Source organism: Balaenoptera ricei, chromosome 7 (assembly GCF_028023285.1).
Source record: "Balaenoptera ricei isolate mBalRic1 chromosome 7, mBalRic1.hap2, whole genome shotgun sequence".
NCBI lineage: Eukaryota > Metazoa > Chordata > Mammalia > Artiodactyla > Balaenopteridae > Balaenoptera > Balaenoptera ricei.
In genome coordinates, this window is record NC_082645.1 from 34,008,915 (window position 1) to 34,036,900 (window position 27,986).

General features: G+C 34.3%; 1 protein-coding gene across 1 annotated transcript in view; it reads left to right on the plus strand.

Moving 5' to 3' along the window:
• KYNU (kynureninase) overlaps positions 1-21,794 on the plus strand; it is a 114,988-nt gene extending 93,194 nt beyond the window's left edge. Inside the window, 5 exon segments of the mRNA XM_059927124.1 lie at positions 11,408-11,460; positions 13,323-13,408; positions 19,050-19,280; positions 20,883-20,999; positions 21,001-21,794. Of these exon segments, the coding sequence (XP_059783107.1) occupies positions 11,408-11,460; positions 13,323-13,408; positions 19,050-19,280; positions 20,883-20,999; positions 21,001-21,030 (517 nt within the window). The 3' untranslated portion in view covers positions 21,031-21,794.
• The last annotated feature ends 6,192 nt before the right edge of the window (positions 21,795-27,986 follow it).

Here is a 27,986-nt window from a genome sequence, read left to right on the forward strand (position 1 = left end):
TAGTCAGACTGAAAGGGAACAGGCAGTGGTGGGGTGTTCCAGGCAGGATCATTGAGGTCCTTGTGTTTCAAGTTAAGGAGTTTTGATTTTTATCTTAAAAACAAAGGGGTGCCATTGACGGCTCATATGGAACAAGACTGCAAATTCAAGCCTCATCACCTCTCCAGGTATTGGTTTGATTATGGGAAAAATAAATAGTTAGGCCTGGGCATCTTTAAGATTCCCTTCCAGTTTTTATAACAAACTTTACTGTAACTTTCTCATCTTTTTCATTTTCTCAAGTATGAAAGAGTACCATGTTCACATTTCCTAAGTTCAGCTACCAAATTTTTTATTATGAAAATTAAGACTGTATAAAAGCTATTTGAATGATAAATTTCTCATTACATCCTCAATAAAACAACCTTTGTGGAACTTTTGATTCTGTGAAACCTGATTATTTGATGAGGATTTTAAGTAATATACTTTCACTTGAGGTTCGGTTATAGAGGACATTAGGATATGAGATGACAGACAAACTTATTCACAATTGCTATTACAGATTTTGTTTAAAAATAAACAATTATGCTGTACCCCAAATGTTCCATTTTTTTTGTAATGCTATAACAGTTTTGTTGATTCAACACATTTTCTGAAACCATGAAAGCAATAAGACAATTGTATTTAGTTCTAAGTTGTGCCCGAGAGAGAGAGAGAGAGAGAGAGAGAGAGAGAGAAATAAGAGAAGAGGGGTGGGGAGGGGAGGGAAGAAGAAAGGAAAAAGGAAGAGGGAAAAGAAGAGGAAAAGGAAAAGGAAAAACAAAAAAGAAACTTACTCCCAGTCAGGTTTATATTCCTAAGCACAGACTTAAATTATTAAATGTGTGGTGATAAATTGCCAAATTAAAGGACATCATGAAAGCAGTTTTTAATGCAAATGTACTTCCTTAGAAAAGATTGTGATCTTTTTCTTTATATGTGGGATTTTGCTCCAGTGAATAATTGCACTTTTAACATAAGCTAAGAAAACCAGGATAAGTTGTTTTGTTTAGTTTTGGTGAGGTATGGGGTGAGGAGAGGTAAGGGGTTTGCAGAATAAGTTAAATTAATTCAGTGCATGAAATATTTAGGGATTCATACTGGAGATTCTGCCATTAAAGGCTTGCTAAGGAGATCAAGGAGCATTTTGATATTTCATTTCATAACTCTTAGCATCCAAAATCATATTGATTGGATCCCTAGTGGCTTCCTCTTACTGAATCTGAATATCATGGCTCAAAGATGCCTTTATTTTAAGTGATGCTTTCCATTTGATAATACTTATTTGAAACTCCTTTTAGGAAATTTATGATGTTCAAAGAACAAAAAGCATATTAAAATCTTTACTTTTTATTATTTATTGGATCTCTTCCAACACCTTCTCTCAAAATTCTGTTAATATCCTCATTTTAAGTAAATTTACTCACCGCTTGATTTTTAATTTTTGATGGCAAAAGATTCAAATTTCTATCCAAGTATGATGAGATTGCATCTTAATTGTTATTGTTCATATTCAATTTGTAGATATGATTTATGAGCTTGTTGTGATAATAGCTACTTATAAGCTAATTTAATGGCTTTTAATTTTACTGCATTAGCTTTAGAATATTTGTTTATTAGAATTCATGCCACGATTTCATTTATATTACATTTCTTTTGTATTTTGATTTTACCTTTCCTGCATTCCAAGTGGTGGAGTCTTAAAATGAATTTAATTTTCCCCTAGGTTCTTAGAAATGTATTTTGAGTTTGAATAAATATTCTTTGAAATAATCGTTTCTTTATTTGACTTTAAACAGCCCCCATTCCATCTGTCAATACTTCAAGGTGTAATATATGATCGATACACTTACTCAGATTCATTATATTAGATACCTAGGTCCATGCATTTTGAAGAAGAGAAACTGACTACAGTGATTATGAAAGGACAGAGTCAAAAAACCATTTTTTTTGAGGAAGGGAAAACATTGTATATAAAAAAAATGTGGCTGTCATCTAGCCTGGCATTTTGCCAGGTCAGAACCTTAAGCATAGTGTTTAAGTAATCTAAGGAATATTGGGGTTTTTTTAGACTCTTTGATGAATTAAAAAAAAAAAAAAAAAGACTGCCCAGGAGATTTTGCATGTGTTTGTGAATATACTTGGTCATGATGGTCTATATCTGTATTTGGGCTTCAAGGATTAATAACTGTATTATCTTCAACCAATTTTTTTTTTTAATTAATTTTTTTGGCCACCAACGTGAGGCATGTGGGATCTTAGTTCCCCGACCAGGGATGGAACACACGCCCCCGACAGTCGAAGTGGAGTCTTAACCGCTGGACCGCCAGAGAATTCCCCTGTCTTTGACTATTTATCCAAAGTCTTGGAACCTCAATTTTCTCATCTGTTTAATGAGGATGATAATAGTATCTACATCACAGGATTCTTTTGAAGATTGATTGTTTAGAACAATGTCTGATTCATAATGAAATCTGTTAACATTTGTTTTTGTTGCTCTCAAAATTAATAAAACAACTGCAAGAACCTAAATCAGGATGAACCCGCAAAATCAAATCAAATTCTTTTGAGTATTTTTACAAGATCTTTGCTTGATGTTTGAGGAGTCAGTCACCTGGTTTCACGTTGTTCACTTTCCAGCATTGGAAAATAATACGGGGAAAAGACTTTATCTTTCGAACATACTATTTTAATAAACAGAATTCTTTTCCCTTTTCTTATTTAAATTAACAATGATTTTCAAAATTTTAATCTGGTCATGGTAAAAGTTATATTAGTATGGGCTCTTATATTAACCATGTATCACTGATGTTATTTATCATGAAAATATTCAGGATAACCTGAAAAATGTCAGAAGTTAAAGAAGAGATTCTAAGATTCTTTTACTTTACAAGGAATTACGGGTAAAAATAAATTTTAATAAGATAAAAATGTCATTCTCTTGTTGTAACACCCCATTTAAGTTATTAATTTTTATCAAGTGAAAGTATAGAGCAATTAATTTTAGAAAGTTGTAATTATTTCCAGAAGAAATAATATTTAGAACTTCATTAAGATTATAGATACCACAAATGATTAAAAGAATATGGTAATTATTAATATTTTATATCAGAATAAAGATACAGAGGAAGAAAAGCATCACATGAAAATCAGTGACAGTTTGGGACAATTAACCACTACTGGCTTCAGGACTTTGAAGCACATACAACATGGAATAGTTCCTCCATCCTCTTTTTTCATAACTGTAAGAGTGTTTGTACTATGATTTGTTGAGTTGTTTTGATGAAAGTTTTCAAGTAATTGCTTTGGTAACAGAATTCAGTGATGTCACTGTCACATCTAGATATTAGACTTTACTGCCATATATATTATCCTCCTGCTCCGGAGCACTCTCACCCAATTTACTACTGATTGTTAGGGAATTATGGTATAAATAGCCTCTATGAAGAGCCGTGTTTTCTTTCTTCTGTTTCTCTTACTCTACTTTCCTTCTCTTAATGAGTTCAATATTCACGTTGATGAAACTGAAACTTCTTACCTTTTGAGTCTCTAATTTCATTTCTTTCAGGGTTTCAATCCACTCAATGTCTCACTCCTAACAGAATCTGTCAGCAACTCTGTCTTCCTTAGCTCTTGTTTAATATCAGACATCTAGGTTTGAGTCCATTTTCCCTCTCTCAATTCTTTCTACTTTGCTATGTCACCTGAATCCATTCTTCTTGAGGAAGAGACACAGGTCCCACCCACAATTCTTAATTGTGAGCCACATAAAGGCATGAACACCAGGATTCAGAGATGGGGGGCTACCCACCCACCCTTTGTTGAATTAATATTTGTTTAATTAGTTTCTACCCTGAGTCACACCCACACCCAATAGACTTTAAGCTCTTTGTGGGCAGGAACCATTTCTAGAACAGCTCATTGTACTATTTCTATCTCTTGCTTCTATCAAGGTGTCTCATTAACTATTTTTGAAGAATTAATGAGTGAAATATAGGAAAACTCTAATAAGCCTGATAAAAGAAAGGTAATTTAATTAGTCACATAAATGATAGAAATAGAGTCCCTTATAACAAGCATCAACTCTAACTTCACACTAATTTCCATTAAACTATTTTACTTTACCTGAGTCTACTTTGAGCATCTGCTCTTCTACTCAGCTTGCAGGGACTGACCATCTCAGCTTCTATTTGCTTATTGGTTTGTTAAGGTACTTGCTTTGAACCCCCTACTTCAACTTCCTTCTGATGACGCTGTATCAACCACAGCTTCTCACTGTGGGTCAGTGTTCCTGCTCACTTACTGGGCAGGATATGGGCTTAACTAGCTACGTTCCTTTAGATGATCACTCAAACTCTGTAAGCCTTACTTTTCTCAAATATAAAATGATGGAAACAATACCTACTTCAGAGTGTTGTTGCAAAGATTAATAAGTAAGATGACATGAAACGATCTTGCCCATTTTCCAGCAAACATGTCTTTGTTTCTGCCCTTTTTTTTCCTTAGCAGTTCACTATGCAAAAGCTTTGCCCATCCATGCCTTTTGAATAGGATTTCCTGTTGGCATGAGAACAAGCAATTTGATTTGATAGATGACTCTGAAATGTTCTATAGGACTATATAATTTCCATCCAGAAGTGACACAGATGTGGTGGCTAAGGGTGATGGATGGCAAACAATTAGAATCTCCAATGCAGCTGGCCCAGAGGTTAGTCTCCCAGTATCTTTTGTACTAAGCCATTGGACAGCAAAATATAATCTCTTTAGTGAATAAATTCAAAAGAGGCATATTATCATCAAATAATGAGGCAACTCAGAAAAAATTACAATATCATATTTGTACTTTTTCAGATAAAAAGTTAAAGTACTTTTATGGATTCAGTAAATAAAGCATAAAAAATGATGCCTTGACCTCAGTTATAGACTCAGGTCCAAGTATTTTTTCCTCTAAAGAAGAAAACATTTTCCCTCCGTGTATTTACTTGTTCCTTTCATATTTGGGCTATGAACATGCCATCAGTACTTTTAAGCATGAACTATAATTTCCTCCTATGATACCACGTTCATATCTAGGTCTTTGATGGTATCTTTGGATACCATGTATCTAGGTCTTTGATGTTTCTGTCAGATATGCCCAGCAATCATAACTCATACTCTTGAATTTTTAATAGCACTCCACAAACAGAAATGACAAATACCTAGTCTTTTAAATGAATACACAAAAATGAAAGAAAAGTTGCTAAATAAGAAAAAAAGTATTGAAGTACTCTCCCAATTTTTATTTTAAACCCGTTGAAAAAAAATGGAAAAAAGAATTCCCAGTTTTCCATTACCCTGTCTCATAGCCACTGTATTTGCCTCAGATTTTTAAAAAAGAAAATGCCAAGAGGAAAATTTTGAATCTGTTTCCAAAGAAAGCATTACGTGCAAAAGGGCTCATACATTATTTTTTTGGGTTGTAACTACAGAAGAAATCATTCTCTTTAACAAACTGTAGTATTTTTCTTCTCTTTCAAAAGATAGAAATATCATAAAACAATAGTCAATGCCTCTGTATTAAATGACAGTGAATGAATCTAATTCATTCAGGCTAGAACTCCTTTCTTTATTCCTCTTTTTTTATGCAAACATAATCTTAGCCTCAATAGAAAAGGTGATACTGAGTTCCCCTCAGTACCCAGCACAGTTCTATGCCTGCTGAAAGAATGGGTTTTCAATAAATATACATCATGATAAATATAAGTACCTCAAATAAACAATTACATTGTACAGTGATTTGTTTTCCCACTCAATTTAACTCATCCATATAGCTCAGTTGTGTGTTCAGATTAACTAAACATAGGTTCTGATTCTGGATATTTAATACAAAAACATATGAGAATTTTGATAAACATACTTTTCATTTTATAATTGATTTCAGTTGTCATCAGAAATTTAATAATTTTTTTAGTAAGTAACATATGTAAATGTCACCAGACCATAAACTTAGGGGGACAAATAATTTTATTTTCTTTATTTTTATCTATCAACTCATTTGATTCAGGAAATTCAGTCTTACAACTTTGAGGTATACTTAGTGACTTTTCTCAGTAAATTCAGAATTTAAGCTCTGTCAGTTCAGAGTTCTTTTCTTGTCCTTCTCTCCTTAGGATGGCATCTAAGGTTGCACGATGGGTGACGTACAGAGTGCCCAGACATAGATAAAGGAGAGGCATCTTGTCTACAGCCATCTCCTGGAATCCATTAAAATGTACCTGGCACTCCCTTGGTCATCTGCTCCCATTACTGCTACATCCTCCAAGATGTCTGTGGAGCTACCATGACCCTATGCCCTTTATCTCAAGCTCCACTGGGGATGCTGACTTTCTCAGTCACTTCAATTTCCTTCTCTGGGGAAACAGGAATTTCAGGATACTCTCTTGGGTCTCTTGGGTTAGTATGATCCTAGATTATAAATGGAGGTGCTATCACAGGCCCTTCTGCTAACCATTTTTGTATGAAGATTATGGCACCAACCTGGCATGGAGGGATTCTTACAAACCCTTTGGATTGCCTCGTAGGGCTGAGGGAACATGGCTCAGGAATTTCGTATCATTAGATCCTCCCAAACATATCTGGAATTCCCACTGACCTCTCAACCATCCCAACTCCCATCTCCTAGAACTTAACTGGGCGTAGGGAGTGCAGCCAGCTCCATATTAGGAATATGAATCCAGTCTTTCTATTTCCCTTTCTGAAGCTTCTCATTCCTCAGCACTCACAAATGTCATTTGATTCATGGGTTAGATTTATTATTCTCTTTTCTTTTTGCTGTTTACAGCATGAACTTTATGCTAGGCTATTATATGAGACACTTGATAATTAGAATTCCAAAGTGTCTATCTACTGCAAGTCAAAAGCCTTGGCTTTTAAAGACTACTGACTCTGCTATAAGTTTCAGTAGCATGCTTTGGAACTCAAAGCTAAAAAGAGTATACATCTTTTGGTGCTCTCCACTTAACAAATGACCCTGAAGCAATAAAATTTATTGATTCACTGTGGAGAAGAAAGTTTTAGAAAATTATTTGCAAATAATGAGAAAATTTTTAATTAATACCTTCAAAGTTTTTTTTTTACCACCCCAAACATTTTTTTTCCAAACAATATTATGTCAGTAGTTGTCCCTGAAGCCATAGATTTTTCAAGTCAAGAGAAATTGGCAATTAATATGTGACTAAAAATATCATACATAGCAGGAGCAGAACCCAAACTGGATCATCAGTTTTCTAATAAGTTTTAGAGCTTTATTCTGGAAAAATCATTTGAAAACAATTCTGAAGTTGAATATTAAGTCTACACCTAGAAATTTAGTAAACTCAATAAAAACAGCAGAATTCATTTAAAGTCAAACAGTATAACACACACAAAAATATAAACGTTGAAAAGGGAGGTGGTGGGAAATTTGCCCTCATAGTCTTCATATGTGCTGGGCCTTTGAATATACTATTTGACTATCTGGAACACTTTTTCCTTCCTCCTTTGCTGAAATATACTCATTCTTCTGCTCAGCTTCCTCGTCAGAGCCTCCCCTGACCATCACCACACTAGTCAGTTGCCCTAACTCATGCTTCTCCTAACAATCTTTTACCATTCATCACACATCCACATTACAAACACTCTTCTACAAACACTAAGAGACAAGTCCCTGATCTCATGAGCTTACATTCTAGTTGGGGGAGAAAAATGAAGATAAGCAAGATAATTACCAAGTTCATAAAAGATACTACATGTTCTGTTGTATATCTTTATTTTTTGGTTTCTTATCTCTCGCAATCATTCCCTTTCAGGACCCAGAACTCATTCTCATTCACTTTTGATATAATGACTATGTGATATTTTATAATATAAATTTAGCATAATTTATAAAACTAGTCTTTTATTGAAGGAAGTTTAGGTTATTTTCAATCTTGGACTATTATTAAAAGGGATGCAATGGCTATACTTATACATAATTCACTTCATACTTGTACAAGTTCTACTGGAGAATAAACTCCCAGAAGTGAATTTGCCAGGTCAAAGAATACATGTATTTGTAAATTTTATAGCTGTTACTCATTTGTTTTCTAGAGGGGTGCATCAATAATACATATTCCCACAATAATACATGAGAGTTACTTATAAAACATGTTAATACTAACAGAGTCCTTAATAAAACTTTTGAATTTTTTCTAATCTAAGAGGAGAGCAAATGTATCTCAATGTAGCTTTCATTTGTATTTTTCTTATCATTAGTTAAGTGGAGAGCTCTTTTAAAAAAAAAATTTTTTTAAAGAGCCATTTGCCTTTTCTATATATGTTGGTCATTTTTCTTGGGTTGTTATTTTTGCGTTATTGATCTCTAGATACTTTTATACTACAAAAATTAACCACTTGTGACGTAAGTTGCAAATATCACTTGATAGAACTTTCTCTTATGACTCATTGGTCTATGGAGATGATTCTATAACTTTCTCTTCAGCTTTATTAATATGATGAATGGTATATTAATTGATTTATTAACATAGTTCCACATTGTTTTCATTTTGAATTTTTATAATATAGTAATATTTTGTCAGAGCTGTTATGTCATAGCTGTTATTTTTTAGGGATTTTAAAATATTATTTATTTGTTTTTCCATATGGCATTAGAATCAGCTTGCAAGTACCAAATGAAAATAAAATGTTTGTATATTCTACTGGGGTTATATAAATTTATACATCATTTTGAGAATTGACTTTTTCTTTAATAAATTTATTTATTTATTTATTTATGCCTGCGTTGGGTCTTCTTTGCTGCACACAAGGCTTTCTCTAGTTGGGGGGCGATGGGGGGCCACTCTTCGTTGCGGTGCGTGGGTTTCTCATTGCAGTGGCTTCTCCTGTTGTGGAGCACGGGTTCTAGGCACATGGGCTTCAGTAGTTGTGGCTCACAGGCTCAATAGTTGTGGTGCACAGGCTTAGTTGTTCCGCGGCACGTGGGATCTTACCGGACCAGGGCTCAAACCCGTGTCCCCTGCATTGGCAGGCAGATTCTTAACCACTGCGCCACCAGGGAAGTCCTGACTTTTTTCTTGATGTTGAAAATTATTCAAGTCTTTTTGCTCTTGTTGTTCAGATTCAGAAGTATTTAAACTTTTTTTATGTAGGTCTGGAATATTTCTTATTAATATATCAGCTTGTTGAAATTTTAAACTTCAGATATTTAGTTCTCATATTAATTTTGTACCAGATTACCACACTAAATTATCTTTTTGTTCATACCAGGTACAAAATTGTATAATTTGAAAGTAGTGATAATTTACTACCTCTTTTTTCAGTTATTATAGCTGTAAAATCTTAGTACTAATGAAAGTACCTTTGGTGTTTCTCCATTACGTCTAAGTTTGACTTGGATGTGAATAAAGAAAAAATTAAACATTTTGGCCATAATTACGTATAAATGCATGCAATATATTTTATCCTAAAATTGGAAACATAGTTTAAATATTGTTATCTCCATTTTATTCTTTTTGAATATACATTCTTTCAAATATGATTTTTATAATGGCTACATAATATTCCAACATAAAAAAGTTGTATATTTATTTTATTGTTTCTGTTACAAGATATTGGGGTTGCTGTGACACTGTAAATACTATTGTGTTCATTGTCCTAGCACACACATCTTAGTGTACTCCAAATGGTGTAATCCAAATAGTCCTTTGGATAAACTGGAACAAGTAAAAGTACTGGGACAGAAAACTATACATATATTTAATTTATATTTTCAAACTGTACTCCATAAAGGCTTTATTACTTATATATTCATTATTAAAGAGCTTATTTCCTTTTTACTAAATCCTTGATGAAAATAGACATATAAATTTTAAATGACTTTGCCAATTTGATATGTGAAGCATGGTCTGAGCTTCATGTTTTTTTCATATTTTTAATTATTACTGAGATTGAGTTTTCACCCCCCGCCCCCCCCCCCCCCAGAATTCATGGGGCATATGCATTTCTCCTTTTATAAATGCCTTGACCATGCTTCGTGGCTGTGTAGTTTTGGGGGCACTGCCCTTTCTCTGATGAAAAAACTCTTGGTGAAAACTCTTTTAAATGTGGCAAACAGCTTCCTTCTCCCCATCATTGGTTTTTCTTTTGGTTTTTCATTTGTTTTTTCTTTGTAATACAGAATTTTAAATGTGTCTGAATATATACATATGTTCCTTTATATTTTCTTTGGTTTTCATAGTTAGAAATTTTTCTTTTAAAAATCATATAAATATATGAACATATTTTCTTCATCTTTGCATTTTTTGGAATGTTACAATTATCACTTATTAAATTGTTGTATGATCTGAGGACTGTTTTTTATATTTTCTGCCATGTTCCATTTGTCTCCCTGATGCTTCTTTTAATAGTATTGTGCTCATTCATTTAACGAACTTCGTAATATGCTATATAATATACGGCATATTCACCTTTATACTCTTCTATTTCAAAATTTATTATTTTCACTCATATATTCTATATAAACTTAACAACATTTTGCCAAATCCAAAAACAACATACTTGGAATTTTTAATTTTGGCAGTATTAAAACTAGTAATTTATTTAGGAAGAATTGATTATCAGGAATATTGTATTTCTCTTTCTCAAATTTTATATTTTTCTTTAGATATTTTGTAATTTTTTTCATCTAATAAGCACACACACATACATATGATTTTTCGTATATATATTGTATTTTATATCTGGCTAATTAACATTCTTATTAAAATCTGAAAGTAAAAATTTCTTTAGAAAATTATTTAAAATTTTCCAAAAATTATATAGGTTATATTTTTGCCATTTCTCTTTAGAGAGCTTACTGCAAGAAAAATACATTATTGTATTAATCACTTTTTTTTTGAGCTTTCACCTTTGTTTTAAAATCTAAAAAAAACATTTTTGTTCATTTTATTTAATTTTAAATAAGAACAAGGTCATTAAGTACAGGTCTCCAGATGATTTAACTTTGCAAAGGAAATACAACTAGTAACAAGAATAAATTGATTTTATACTCAATCTCTCAAGAAGGTTATAAATATTAATTGCCTTATGATATCATATAGTATTTATATGCTTAAGTATTTCATACATGATTTTAAAACGCAGGCCCTAGAGTCCTATATTAATTGTGACTATTTTTATAGACCAAAATATCAAATGTTATTATTTATGTTTTAGCTTAGTGGGATGGTTTGGCCTATATTAATTGTGACTATTTTTATAGACCAAAATATCAAATGTTATTATTTATGTTTTAGCTTAGTGGGATGGTTTGGCCTATATTAATTGTGACTATTTTTATAGACCAAAATATCAAATGTTATTATTTATGTTTCAGGTTAGTGGGATGGTTTGGCCACGAATTAAGCACCAGATTTAAGATGGATAACAGTAAGTGTATTCAATTTTACTTCACAAGTCACTTTGTCTTAACTTTATTTCAATTTTCATCTGTCTTTGTATGATATGTAATATACATGCCTCATGGAGAGTGCACTTTGAAAATGCCAATGAGAATTCTTAAAATAAGAAATGACATTTCTTCAGTGTAAGACTAAGTGTTCATAGATTTTAGCATGATTTTGAGTCTATCCTTTTGTAGGGAAATAAGAAGAAGTGAAATCTAAAGTACTCAGATCTCATCAATATGGAGTACCTAAAACATCAGGCAGGGAAAACAGGAAGGAATTGTTGGCTTGGAGTCAGACCCAGAGAGACTTAGGTATCAAACCCACTTTGCTGCTTAATAGTTTTGTGATGTTGCACATATTTATCATTTTGGATTTTTTGGTTTTTTTCCTCACATATCTAATGTGAATAATAATAACTATTTCAGGGTTTGGTTTGAGAGCAGGACACATTCTAAGCTATAAACCAAGTAGCATACTATTTAATAAATGTTCATTTTTATCCCTCTATTTTCCCTAATTTTCCTTCGTTTGTGGCTTTCACCACATACCAAATAGTAACCCCAATGGGTAGAAATTAAAGTACACCATGCGCAGGGAGTTCTCAAATTGCCCTATTTCTTTTTCCTGAGTGACTTATTCTTCCATCACATGGGATACAGAGAACTTCCTAAATGTTGTGAGAATTAAACTTAAACTTGATCCTTCAAACTGCTTCCAACCTTGAGATATGATTTTAAATATATTCACATTTGCACCAACCAAGATGCAAAGAATAAAGATGGGCTCTTCAGTCATATCAGGAAAGCTGTGTTTTATCTTGGCTGCTGAAATAATGAACTCTGTTATTATGCCAGTTATTTAAATTGTTTGTAGTGGGTTTTCTTATCTGTAAATGAGGGAGCTGGATTAGATCAGGGGTGGACAAAGGTTTTTTGTGAAGGGTCAGACTGGAGATATGCTAAGCTTTTGGGGCTATGCTGTTTCTGTGGCAAATACACAACTCTGCCATTGTGGTGCTAAAGCAGCCACAAAAATACATAAATGAATGAATGTGGCTACATTCCAATAAAACTTTATTTACAAAAACAAGTGGTGGGCCAGATTTGACCCACAGGATATAGTTTGACTAGCCTTAATTAGATGCATCTCTAAAGACCCAGAAAATTCTCTCACTCTTAGTATTAGTTTTTAACTTTATCTCTAACTAGCAGTTTTAACTCTTGGATTTAACTTGCAACTATTCAATCTAATTAATTATAATTAGGATAATGTCTGCTATTAATTTACCTTTTTAATATATCATACTTAGGCAGATCATTTTTTTTTAAAGCCTTTTTTTTTCTTCTTTCCTAAGAGAAGCTACTTGACCTAGTAATCCTGTTAAAAGTCACCTTCCTAAGTCATTTCATTTATATTTCTGCCTTTGGGTGACATTACAATTACAAGCCATTCGAACCTTGATATCTTCCCCTTGTTGACATGGTTTCATAATAGAAAGGCAAAGCATGGAGCAGAACAAGGAATGCTGGCTTGGGGATGAGAGGGCAGAGGATGCGGTCCTGAAAATCTTCTAGATGACATTATGTTTGTCTTGTGTCTAAGGGCTCTAATTTTTCGTAGGCTGCTATGAAGGTGGGGGCAGAGGAGATGGAAGTTGTAGGTGAAGGAGAAATATGCCGGTATTTTAGGTCCATGGCATTTCTCTTAAATATCTCAGAAATCTCAGGAAGAAAAGTTTTTAAATCTTATATTTTTCCTCTCTACTTTACTGTCATAAAAAAATCGATAAAGGACACCTTTTTAGGCACATTCTATAAAAATGACACGATATTAATTTTTCAGAACTGCAGTTAATCCCTGGGGTCAATGGATTCCGAATTTCAAATCCTCCCATTCTATTGGTCTGTTCCTTACATGCTAGTTTAGAGGTAAGTGATCTATGCTTCAACCTTCCCACATCTTTACCTTTCTCTTTACCATAAACAACGGAGGAAGGGCAGGGTTCTCCATTAGGACAGTGACTGTGTGCTAATGTCACTTTTTATTTATATCTTCAGCCCCCAACCCAAGGCTTGGCACACTGCTGGCACTTAATAAATGTTCAATGAAACTTACCTAGGGTGACATATTTTTAGTTCCACTTAGAATTTGTGTGAACCTGAATAAGTTATTTAATCTTCTACTGGTCTCTCTATATACAAAACAAACATGCAATATTTAAGTCTTGATTAATTCACTCCTTCAAACACTTACTTATTAAGAAATTATTGTGTGCTGGATGATGTTGTGATTACTGGGGACTCTGTTTCTTCTAGTTCTGTGAGTCAATGAACTGACAAACTGCCATGTGACAAAACTATAGGAAGACTTTAGGGGGTTGGGGAGAGTATAAATAGTCAGAGTAAACCAAAGATGAGTAAGGTTGTCCCATGAAGTAGGGTGGATTTTCTTTTTCCCCATTTCTATAACATTATATCCATGTTTAATTTCTACTATTACTGGCTCAATATTTTTCTTTAAGTTCATTCATGCTTCTACTTAAAATTAGTCTCACCCTAAATAATAGGGTACTTACCTATATCTATTCATTTTTACTCACATATAATGCATATATATGTATATATATGTGTGTGTGTGTGTGTGTGTGTGTATATATATATATATATATATATATATATATATATATATATATACACACACACACACACACATATATGTCTCCTAATTAATTATTTGGATATTGGATATTCATTAATTTCAGATTAAGACTAAATTTATCTAAGTAAATATATATTGTTAATAATTATATCTATATAATAATAGTATTAATACATGTATTAAGGCAATGTATATTTTATATACATATATTTAAGTAAAATATATTTTAAGTAAATATACATGTTTCTAATAGAGATTTTAAATATATAGTTATTCAAATAAAATTTTGATTTTTTGTTTTTTTTTAAATTGAAAGCCTCCTAAAATCATCTAGTTTAGGAAATCCTATTGTGGAGTATTCTGGCATGAGTGACCGGATAAAGACTTCCAAAATCTCTTCCAAACTTAAAATTCTAGAATTCTGTGAACTTTCACAGCAGCGTCTCATTTTGGCCACTGGACAGCAGCGTCAAGTTCCTCTGTTTTTATACAACTTCACCACTAGATAGTAGTAATCAACTCATTTCATTTCATCCCAATTTAAAGAGCACGTACTCGGTATGACCACTAGATGGAGCTTGTGCTGTTTTCACTTTTTGGCAGGTTTTTTTTTTTTTTAAGTTAAAATAGACCCAGTAACAAGATTTCGCAGGCAGTGATACATATTTAAAAAAATTTTTTTCAGGGGGGTGATGAAATCTACTCGGCAAATCAAATAATTATATTTGATTTGCTTTCAAAATATCCAATCTGAGGAACACTTCCGTTAAACATTTTTATTTTATTTTATTCTATTCTATTTTATTTTATTTTATTGGCTGCATTGGGTGTTTGTTGCTGCGAGCAGACTTTTCTCTAGTTGCAGCGAGCCAGGGCTACTCTTCGATGCAGCGCGCAGGCTTCTCATTGCGGTGGCTTCCCTGGTTGCGGAGCACGGGCTCTAGGCGTGCGGGCTTCAGTAGTCGCAGCACGCGGGCTCAGTTGTTGCAGTGCATGGGTTCAGCAGTTGTGGCGCGAGGGCTCAGTAGTTGTCGCTTGTGGCGCGAGGGCTCAGTAGTTGTGGCACACAGGCTTAGCTGCTCTGCAGCATGTGGGATCTTCCCGGACCAGGGATTGAACCCGTTTCCCCTGCATTGGCAGGCGGATTCTTAACCACTGAGCACCAGGGATGTCCCCCGTTAAACATTTTAAAAGAAGATAACGTTTTGCTTATTTTGAAAGTTTGTATCAGGGAGAAGATGAGTTACAGTAAGAAAAAACAAGGCACCAAGGAATACCTTAGGAAAAACTAGTACTTAAAGTTTCCTCTGATTTTATCTTTGCAAATGACTTCCTAGCCATATCTAGAAAATGTCTTTTAGACACTATCACTTTGGTATTCTCTGCAGTGAACTGACTGTTCTTCGGTATCCACCTCTTCTGCCACAGGAAGAGTCTTATTCCTATTTTCCCTACCAATAGTTTTCTTCCACACTGTATTATAGTCACCTAGACATGGTTTCTATTCTCAGCTGGAATCTGAAGACTGATTTATCTTCTCCTTTAATATCTAAACTTAAACCTGAGAAAAAGACTCTAAATGCCACAGAAGAGGTATGTACACTGCTCTGGAGCTTCTTATCACTTAAGTATTTCTCTGCATCCTCTTGGAAATATCTTATTAAATCATTCACTGTCGAGGCTATGTTCTAACCAAAATTATCTTTAAGTAATCAAACCTTGTGTTAAAGAAGGTGTTTTCGAAATTCTTGCTCCCTATTATAAATTGCAAAATTCTGAAATTACAAAATAATACGTTTCATTGTTTCCCATTCTCTACTTAACTGTTAAAACACTGTACTTTCTAGATGTTTCTGAGTTTGCCATATGAGTGTCAGTGAATTAACCGATTCAGTACTTACCTCATTTATTTAAAAGTTACGCATATAGGAGATAGGTAGCTGAAGTTTGAGTAAATGAAAGAAATAAATACATGAATCAAGCTACCTTTCTTTGTTATCTCTACTTCCCTTTCGAAAAATATTCTCACACAGTCAAATGCCAACAGAAGAAGAGATTCTGTACTTAAGAATCAATGTACATGGATATGATTTCAGATTTGCAATACAGAGAATTTTTTAAAAAAGATTAATTATGGCTTTGTTCACAATTAATGTGTATTTGATTGATTGATGGATACCATGAAAAATAGCACCTTATAATCAGTTTCAAACTGTTTCTTCATACTGCTGCCTATTTAATCTTTTGTACAATAATTTAAAAAATATTGTGGATCAAGAGGAAGAGCAATAAGGTAGGAAGCAGGAGGCAAATACTCTATCCCTCACTGGGACACTAAGTGTGACCTTCAACAAGTGACAACTACTCTTGAATTCATTTGCCTCAATTTTTTAATGAAGATGTTTGGACCAGATTACTTTGGAGGTCACCTCAATCTTCTAATTACTAACTTGAAATTAAACAATACTTATATTGTATTTTGAAGGGTCATATTTCTATGTAGCGATAGGTAGACAATTTTAGACTTTTTCAGTACATAAATATATAATTAAATAAATAGCTTAAATATACAAAATTAGAGCATTCAATTAAAATACGGGGCAAGTCAGAAGAAATGTACCCTGTCTTTCCTCAGAGTTATTAGGGAGCTAATTTTAAGAATTTAAGAATTGAAAACATCATGCTATACTTATTTCTCCTATTTAAATATATCTAACTTTTCTAGCTTTGCATTTATTTTAGTTAGCAAGAAAACTCACCCAAGTAGTGGAAACTCTGCCAAGAATTCTGTTATAAGCTGAATATTTTCAAACTACACATTTCATTTTTCCTAATTAAAAAAAAAAAAAATTATTCCACTGTACTGAAAGCATGAAAATAATGAGAAGCAAAAAAAAAAAAAAAAAAAGGACATTTATTCTACTTCACTGTTAACGCCTATTATCCCCTCTTGATATTTTTATCTGAGGCCTCAGTAGAGACTTTTACACTCTGAGAAGAATTTAAGACCGCCTCAGAATGCAGCTTCTCTTGTTGTGGTTGTAATGTGGAAACTAGTTTTACATTTAAAAGTTATTTTATTATTAACAAAGGGTCATGATATGTTAAAATTGAGATATTTGTCATGAAAAAAAATTGGTTCCTTGTTATCAAATCTGCAAGAGCAAAAAACTTCATTAAAAAAACCCCCCTATAAACTTAATATTCCCCAAAGTCTTACTAACCTATGAATACAAATGAAATACCATTAAAAGTACTACTTTACACATTGTCCCCATCTGCATCTTACGGGGCCCAAAGCAGATCCAGAAAGCGTACTAGAATTATTTAAATAATTAAAATGTCCTCAAAATTATTATTAATCTCCAAAGAGAAACTTGTAAAGATTCCTGTCACATTTTTAAAAAAATTCCAAACCTGACAGCCAAACCACTGGTGGGCTACACCTTACCTGTCCCTGCTCCTGCCCTCTGTAAGAATGCTGATTCTTGGATCAGGCTCTCTTGATCCAAAACTTGGAGGTGTTCCCTTGAGTCTTCATTGTGCCAAATCTATGGACATTTTGTTTTACAAAGGAAATGAAGAGATGCCTCTTACCAAACTCCATGTAACTGGGGTCACCTAAGCCCTAAAGCAGCATTTTTTTGCACTGAATATGTCAGATGCCTTGTGACATGGACCTCAAAGACCTCAGCTTCTATTTGCAGCTGAACTCTTCCCAGGCTGCAGACACAGTCCATGAGGTCTGGTTGGGAAGAGAGGCAGATAGCTTTCTATCCTCTGATTTTCCTCTCTTCCTTCAATACATTACCTTACATACAACTCCCATCCTCTCCTTCAGCCACATCCACAGCCTCCACGCAACAGGTCAAGAAAATCTATGCCTGAATGGCTGAGTTCTAGTAGAATGCCTGCCCACACATGCCATGTGTATATACAGAAAAAACTATTTTCATAGACTTCATAAAGTATAGATATCACCAAATGACCCTATGTTTGTTCAGTGGCATAACATGATACAGAAAAGGGACATTAAGTGGCTTGGAGTGCATCATTCTCTGTTTGCAGTTATTTCAGTTCTTATATGTAGAATATATTTTTAAACTCTACTTGACCTTAAGAGATAAGCTAGAAAAGCATGTCTGTTCTGACCCCTAATGTTCCAATACCAGTTATTTTGTGCCCTTTTGTCACTCATCTTAATATAAGACACCTCAGGCGGCAACTGGCAGTATTTTCACACCAGTGTTAGAGTTTAGCAGGGGAGAAAATGATGAAAGAAGAAAAAGAGAAAGACCAAATGCTTCAGTAATAATACATGCATTATCTAACATTATTTGCTTTTCTGACAAAACTTAGCATCACTATTTAACTACTTGTTTTCTTACTGTTAAACTGAAGGAGATTTAGGAATTGGTAAAACGATTATAAATAATATTGGTAACATTGCCTTCCACATAAGCGTTTAGCTCTTACTGCACTTTTTTGTGGATTAAACAAACTTTATATGGAAATAGAAAAAAATCTTGATTATGATTGTATAAAATGTTTGGAGGAAATTTTTTGACATTTATAACAGTTAAATGCATTTATTAAGGTATGTTTTACTTATACTAATTACATGAAGCTAATTTAAAATAACTCTGAAGGAACATTATGTTCGCTTTTTTCTGCTTTTGCAAGTATTGTTTAAATGACATTTGTACAGCTTTTCTGTCATGGACACTTTGTGTTTAATTTTTAATGGCAAAGCACTTACAAGAGGACATGTTTTCACAAAAAGATTAAAACAGGATGTTTTATTGGAAAGGTCAAAAGTAGGCATTTCCTTTTATGCCTGATTTACAGTTAAATTTTGCTTCTTTATAAATCAACAAGAAACTGTGAACCTGATTGTTTCTCATTCTGCAGATCTTCAGGCAAGCAACTATGAAAGCACTGAGGAGAAAATCTGTTTTGCTAACTGGTTATCTGGAATACATGATCAAGCATCACTTCAGCCAGGATAAAGCAGAAACCAAGAAAACAGTTGTGAACATAATTACTCCATCCCGTATAGAGGATCGCGGCTGCCAGCTAACCCTAACATTTTCTATTCCAATTAAATATATTTTCCAAGAACTAGAAAAAAGAGGAGTGGTTGTAAGTATATCTCTTGCTTTGCTACCAGGTTTTTCTCTATGGGTTACATGTTGAGGATAAAATTTGGATTTTTTGGTTTATTCATTTTTCCATGTTATTTCACATCAGTCAGTGAGGATAAGTTAAGTGCCAACTAAGTATTCAGCACTATGCTAACTGAAGGGCATGGAGATCTGTCATTTCTGATAAAAGGGAAGAAACCACAAATTTTGGTTGCAGGGAAGAGTTTTATGTAATTTATCCATTATTTTCATTATAGTTTGGGCAGAAAAAAATTTAGTGAAAACCCTAATGTATTATATATTTATTGAATAAGTGGAATTAAAGAACATACAATATAGTAGAGGGAGAAAAAGGAAATCAGTCTTATTTAGTTGTTTGAACTAAATTATTTTCAACTTTTTCACTTCAGTCAAGAAAGATATGTAGACACATCTGAGAGTATTAATGTTGTATGGAACTTTTTTTTTTTTTTTTTTTTTTTGGCTGTGTTGGGTCTTCGTTTCTGTGCGAGGGCTTTCTCCAGTTGCGGCAAGCGGGGGCCACTCTTCATCGCGATGCGCGGGCCTCTCACTATCGCGGCCTCTCTGTTGCGGAGCACAGGCTCCAGATGCGCAGGCTCAGTAGCTGTGGCTCACGGGCCTAGATGCTCCGCGGCATGTGGGATCTTCCCAGACCAGGGCTCGAACCCGTGTCCCCTGCATTGGCAGGCAGATTCTCAACCACTGCACCACCAGGGAAGCCCTGGAATTTTTTTTTAACTGTTGGGCCTAAGTAGCCCTCTTAGTCTCTTGAAAAGAACTAATAAGTATTTAATGAGTAATTTCAGGAAAAATGGTGATAACATATCTATTTCCAGTGATAATGTAATTTAGAAACTGCTGCAATCAGTCTTCCAAACGTTTAGGAGAGGTATCCCCAGATTCTGAAGACACAAATCAGAATATCAGCATTCCAAATCACACTCTACCATTTACAAGCCATGGGCTCCTGGGAAAGTTAGTAAACAACTATTGACTTCAGATCCTTCATCTGTATTTTCTCTGCAAAAATACTTACCTCAAAAGTTGTTATGGAATAAAATATGCCAGCACACATAAACCATTTATTATATTGTCTAGCCTATAGGGTGTGTTTCTTAAAGATAGTCATAGTGATCTTCAGACTAGGCTGAATTATCTGAGCCCAATTCATGAGATTAGGGATTACTGAATTTAATGGAAATATAACTAAAACTCTCCAGATCTCAGTGAGGTTCTCAATCATTGAAATGTGTGCAAGGGTTCCAGTCTCTCCAGGTCTCTCCACAGATAAACTGTATACTCGATCCACTGGTTGCTTAAAAAGGATCATTGCTGACTGGACTTCAGGAAAGTACTTAGGATATTCATGTACCAACCCACTAATATTTTAATTATTATTAAGAGGGGAGTTTCAAGTAACATAGAAACACTATGTTTTACTTAAAGTGAAAAAAATTGCTTATATTAAGTTTTAGGGAAATCAGTATGAATGTTTTATGTAAGTTTCTCTTGAATGTGGATTTCCATTATATGAATGATGCTAACATTATTGTGGTTTTACTTTTTGTTTCCCCTACAGTGTGACAAACGGGATCCAAATGGGATTCGAGTGGCTCCAGTTCCTCTCTACAATTCTTTCCATGATGTTTATAAATTTATCAATCTGCTCATTTCTGCACTTGACTCTGCAGAAACAAAAAGTAGCCGAGTTTTCCATAGCAACTTAAGCAAATAATATGGAAAGCCTGTGGTTATTTTATTACTATTATTCAAGTTTTAATTATTTCAAAACTGATTACACATAACTGGCAGTCAATTGTATACTTTACAGAAAAACAAGACAATTTTTTTAAGGGTCTGTGGCCTTGAGATATCTGCATGGCTGTCCAATTTCTTGGTGTTTGGTGGATCAAAGTCTTTACTGGTGCAAGTATTATGTACACAGTCTTGATTAGCTGTTATATTTCATTGTTAATGAAATGTTTTTTGTTGGTTTAATTTATAATTTGACTGACAACTTCACAATGTATGTGGAAATTTTTGTGTCAATTTTAGAAATATTACTTTAATTTTAATTTACCAAAGAGTTTCTTATAGGCACTGTAGTTGAACAGTCTGATGTATGTATGCTTTTTACAATGTTCCATCTAACTCCAGTCTGAGGAACAGAAAATGCATTTTCTAGGGCAGTGGATTTCAAATATTTTGGTCACAATCCACACTAAGGAATACATTTAACATCAGAGTTTAATTTGTGTACAAGCCTTATTTTATTGATTCTAATACACAATTTTTTAAATCGTATGTTAACATCTGGTAAAGAAGAAATGTCTTTCAATTTTCATTCAGCAGCTTACAATTGCCATTGGCCATTCTTTCATGTTACCATCCCTGACATTACCATGATTTTCATAGTGAGTAGATATCATCCTAGATCTGGTTTTAAAAACGGTATATACAGCAAAAAAAAAAAGTTGCATAAATTATTTGCTTGTGCTTTCATATTTATTATTTTATCTCATTACAACTAATGTTGGTTGAAGCTCATTAAATTGATTTCTTTACTCACTCTTAGGTCCTAATCCATTTTTCAAGGATGTCCCTTTATTTAATGTTATCATAATCTCTTGGTTTTGTTTAATGGGAATTTCTCCTGATAAAAGACTTTAGATGCTACTATGTCTCTAAAATAGTGAAATAAATCACTCTAAGATACTTGTGATTGAGGATTAGAGTTAGGAAATAAGTGCTTCATCACTCAACCTCTATCCCAAATCTATGGACCTTTGTTAATCACTACGAAAACACTACAGTTACATTCAGCCCTGTAAGATTCCCCTAGTTCTCAGCTGTTGATGCCATAACCACTATTCATGAATTGGCAAAATATTCTACATTTGTATACATAAGCAGCAAGAAAGAGTGACTATGATGATATTAGCTTAGCCAACCACTTTGAGTGGTAGAGTTAAATAAGAAGTTGCAGAGATCTGACACCAACACCAGCAACTACTGATATTTATTGAGTACTTCCCATGTACCATGTATTGTGCTATTCTATTTACACGTTATCTCACTTAATTGACTGGTTGCATAATTGCTTTAGAAAACCTTCCCACCTCCACTTTTTGCAAAACTCATCTTTCATAGACGGAAAAATTCTCAAAACCTTAAAATCTGACCATCCATGACTTCATCTAGAAGAAACTGTTTTTGAACCTCACAGTGGTAAATAAAAAAGACGTAATTTCAGCTCTCAGGGAACAGGTAGCTTAGTGGGGAAACAGATAGTAAACCTATAAACATCCAAGTAAATATATAATTACAAACTGTAACTTCTTCTATGAAACATGAACAGTGATACTATGAGAGAAAAATCTTACGGGTATTAACTAGATGGTTGAGTAAAGGAAGGTATATGAAGGTGCTTATCAGTTAAAGTTCTAAAATATTTCATGTTAATCACACTAAAATTACATCAAAATATGTATATAAACAACTCAATGCATAATCAGTACTCTGTCCTCATCACCCAGGTGAAGAAAGAGCATTAGAAACTCACTTTCTCACAGACTCTGGGAGGGCTCATGCCAAGGACTACTTCCCAGAACTTCTGCTGCCAGTGTCCTTGTCCCCATGGTGAGCCACAGCCACCCCCCGCCTCGGCACGAGACCCTCCAACACTAGCAGATTCACAGAAAGAGAGACAAGATGAAAAGGCAGAGGGCTATGTACCAGATGAAGGAACAAGATAAAACCCCAGAAAAACAACTAAATGAAGTAGAGATAAGCAAACTTCCAGAAAAAGAATTCAGAATAATGATAGTGAAGATGATCCAGGACCTCAGAAAAAGAATGGAGGCAAAGATCTAGAAAATGCAAGAAATGTTTAACAAAGACCTAGAAGAATTAAACAAACAGAGATGAACAATACAATAACTGAAATGAAAACTACACTAGAAGGAAACAATAGCAGAATAACTGAGGCAGAAGAACGGATAAGTGACCTGGAAGACAGAATGGTGGAATTCACTGCTGCAGAATAGAATAAAGAAAAAAGAATGAAAAGAAATGAAGACAGCCTAAGAGACCTCTGGGACAACATTAAACGCAACAACATTCGCATCACAGGGGTCCCAGAAGGAGAAGAGAGAGAGAAAGGACCCAGGAAAATATTTGAACAGATTATAGTCGAAAACTTCCCTAACATGGGAAAGGAAATAGCCACCCAAGTCCAGGAAGCGCAGAGAGTCCCATACAGGATAAACCCAAGGAGAAACACGCTGAGACACATAGTAATCAAACTGGCAAAAATTAAAGACAAAGAAAAATTATTGAAAGCAGCAAGGGAAAAATGACAAATAACATACAAGGGAACTCCCATAAGGTTAACAGCTGATTTCTCAGCAGAACCTCTGCAAGCCAGAAGGGAGTGGCATGATATACTTAAAGTCATGAAAGGGAAGAACCTACAACCAAGATTACTCTACCCGGCAAGGATCTCATTCAGATTCAATAGAGAAATCAAAAGCTTTACAGACAAGCAAAAGCTAAGAGAATTCAGCACCACCAAACCAGCTCTACAACAAATGCTAAAGGAATTTCTCTAAGTGGGAAACACACGAGAAGAAAAGGACCTACAAAAACAAACCCAAAACAATTAAGAAAATGGTCATAGGAACATACATATCGATAATTACCTTAAACGTGAATGGATTAAATGCTCCAACCAAAAGACACAGGCTTGCTGAATGGATACAAAAACAAGACTCATCTATATGCTGTCTACAACAGACCCACTTCAGACCTAGGGACACATACAGACTGAAAGTGAGGGGATGGAAAAAGATATTCCATGCAAATGGAAATCAAAAGAAAGCTGGAGTAGCAATACTCATATCAGATAAAATAAAGTTTAAAATAAAGAATGTTACAAGAGACAAGGAAGGACACTACATAATGATCAAGGGAGCAATCCAAGAAGAAGATATAACAATTATAAATATATATGCGCCCAACATAGGAGCACCTCAATACATAAGGCAACTGCTAACAGCTGTAAAAAAGGAAATTGACAGTAACACAATAATAGTGGGGGACTTTAACACCTCACTTACACCAAGGGACAGATCATCCAAAATGAAAATAAATAAGGAAACAGAAGCTTTAAATGACACAATAGACCAGATAGATTTAATTGACATTTATAGGACATTCCATCCAAAAACAGCAGATTACACCTTCTTCTCAAGTGCACACAGAACATTCTCCAGGATGGATCATATCTTGGGCCCCAAATCAAGCCTCAGTAAATTTAAGAACATTGAAATCATATCAAGCATCTTTTCTGACCATAACGCTGTGAGATTAGAAATGAATTACAGGGAAAAAAACGTAAAAACACAAACACATGGAGGCCAAACAACACATTACTAAATAACCAAGAGCTCACTGAAGAAATCAAAGAGGAAATCAAAAAATACCTAGAGACAAATGACAATGAAAACACGATGATCCAAAACCTATGGGATGCAGCAAAAGCAGTTCTAAGAGGGAAGTTTATAGCTATACAAGCCTACCTCAAGAAACAAGAAAAATCTCAAGTAAACAATCTAACCTTATACCTAATGGAACTAGAGAAAGAAGAACAAACAAAACCCAAAGTTAGCAGAAGGAAAGAAATCATAAAGATCAGAGTGGAAATAAATGAAATAGAAACAAAGAAAACAATAGCAAAGATCAATAAAACTAAAAGCTGGTTCTTTGAGAAGATAAACAAAATTGATAAGCCATTAGCCAGACTCATCAAGAAAAAGAGGGAGAGGACTCAAATCAATAAAATTAGAAATGAAAAAGAAGAAGTTACAACAGATACCGCAGAAATACAAAGCATCCTAAGAGACTACTACAAGCAACTCTATGCCAATAAAATGGACAACCTGGAAGAAATGGACAAATTCTTAGAAAGGTATAACCTTCCAAGACTGAACCAGGAAGAAATAGAAAATGTGAACAGACCAATCACAAGTAATGAAATTGAAACTGTGATGAAAAATCTTCCAACAAACAAAAGCCCAGGACCAGATGGCTTCACAGGTGAATTCTATCAAACATTTAGAGAAGAGCTAACACCCATCCTTCTCAAACTCTTCCAAAAAACTGCAGAGGAAGGAACACTCCCAAACTCATTCTAGGAGGCCACCATCACTCTGATACCAAAACCAGACAAAGATACTACAAAAAAAGAAAAGTACAGACCAATATCACTGATGAATATTGATGCAAAAATCCTCAACAAAATACTACCAAACAGAATCCAACAACACATTAAAAGGATAATACACCATGATCAAGTGGGATTTATCCCAGGGATGCAAGGATTCTTCAATATACGTAAATCAGTCAATGTGATAAACCATATTAACAAATTGAAGAATAAAATCCGTATGATCATCTCAATAGATGCATAAAAAGCTTTTGACAAAATTCAACACCCATTTATGATAAAAACCTCCAGAAAGTGGGTATAGAGGGAACCTACCTCAACATAATAAAGGCCATATACGACACATCCACAGCAAACATCATTCTCAATGGTGAAAAACTGAAAGCATTTCTTCTAAGATCAGGAACAAGACAAGGATGCAAGGATGTCCACTCTCACCACTGTTATTCAACATAGCTTTGGAAGTCCTAGCCACGGCAATCAGAGAAGAAAAAGAAATAAAAGGAATACAAATTGGAAAAGAAGAAGTAAAACTGTCACTGTTTGCAAATGACATGATACTATATAGAGAGAATCCTAAAGATGCCACCAGAGAACTACTAGAGCTAATCAATGAATTTGGTAAAGTTGCAGGATACAAAATTAATGCACAGAAATCTCTTGCATTCCTACACACTAATGATGAAATATCTGAAAGAGAAATTAAGGAAACACTCCCATTTACCATTGCAACAAAAAGAATCAAATACCTAGGAATAAATCTACCTAGGGAGACAAAAGACCTGTATGCAGAAACCTATAAGACACTGATGAAAGAAATTAAAGATGATACCAACAGATGGAGAGATATACCATGTTCTTGGTTTGGAAGAATCAATATTGTGAAAATGACTATACTACCCAAAGCAATGTACAGATTCAATGCAATCCTTATCAAATTACAAATGGCATTTTTTATAGAACTAGAACAAAAAATCTTAAAATTTGTATGGAGACACAAAAGACCCTGAATAGCCAAAGCAGTCTTGAGGGAAAAAAACGGAGCTGGAGGAATCAGACTCCCTGACTTCAGACTATACTACAAAGCTACAGTAGTCAAGACAATATGGTACTGGCACAAAAACAGAAACATAGATCAATGCAACAAGATAGAAAGCCCAGAGATAAACCCACGCACCTGTGGTCAACTAAACTATGACAAAGGAGGCAAGGATATACAATGGAGAAAAGACAGTCTCTTCAATAAGTGGTGCTGGGAAAACTGGACAGCTACATGTAAAAGAATGAAATTAGAACACTCCCTAACACCATACACAAAAATAAACTCAAAATGGATTAGAGACCTAAATGTAAGACCGGACACTCTAAAACTCTTAGAGCAAAACATAGGAAGAACACTCTTTGACATAAATCACAGCCAAGATCTTTTTTGATCCACCTCCTAGAGTAATGGAAATAAAAACAAAAATAAACAAATGGGGCCTAATGAAACTTCAAAGCTTTTGCACAGCAAAGGAAACCATAAACAAGACGAAAAGACAACCCTCAGAATGGGAGAAAATATTTGCAAATGAATCAACAGACAAAGGATTAATCTCCAAAATATATAAACACCTCATGCAGCTCAATATTAAAAAAACAAACAACCCAGTCCAAAAATGGGCAGAAGACCTAAATAGACATTTCTCCAAAGAAGACATACAGATGGCCAAGAAACACATGAAAAGCTGCTCAACATCACTAATTATTAGAGAAATGCAAATCAAAACTACAATGAGGTATCACCTCACACCAGTTAGAATGGCATCATCAGAAAATGTACAAACAACAAATGCTGGAGAGGGTGTGGAGAAAAGGGAAACTTCTTGCAGTGTTGGTGGGAATGTAAATTGATACAGCCACTATGGAGAGCAGTATGGAGGTTCCTTATAAAACTAAAAATAGAATTACTATATGATCCAGCAATCCCACCACTGGGCATATACCCAGAGAAAACCATAATTCAAAAATACACATGCACCCCAACGTTCATTGCAGCACTATTTACAGTAGCCAGGTCATGGAAGCAACCTAAATGCCCATTGACAGATGAATGGATAAAGAAGATGTGGTACATATATACAATGGAATATTACTCAGCCATAAAAAGGAACGAAACTGGGTCATTTGTTGAGATGTGGATGGATCTAGAGACTGTCATACAGAGTGAAGTTAAGTCAGAAAGAGAAAAACAAATATTGTATATTAACACATATATGTGGAACCTAGAAAAATGGTACTGATGAACCGGTTTGCAGGGCAGAAATTGAGACACAGATGTAGAGAACAAATGTATGGACACCAAGGCGGGAAAGCGGTGGGGGGTGGTGCGGGTGGGGGTGTGATGAATTGGGCGATTGGCATTGACATGTATACACTGATGTGTATAAAATTGATGACTAATAAGGATCTGCTGTA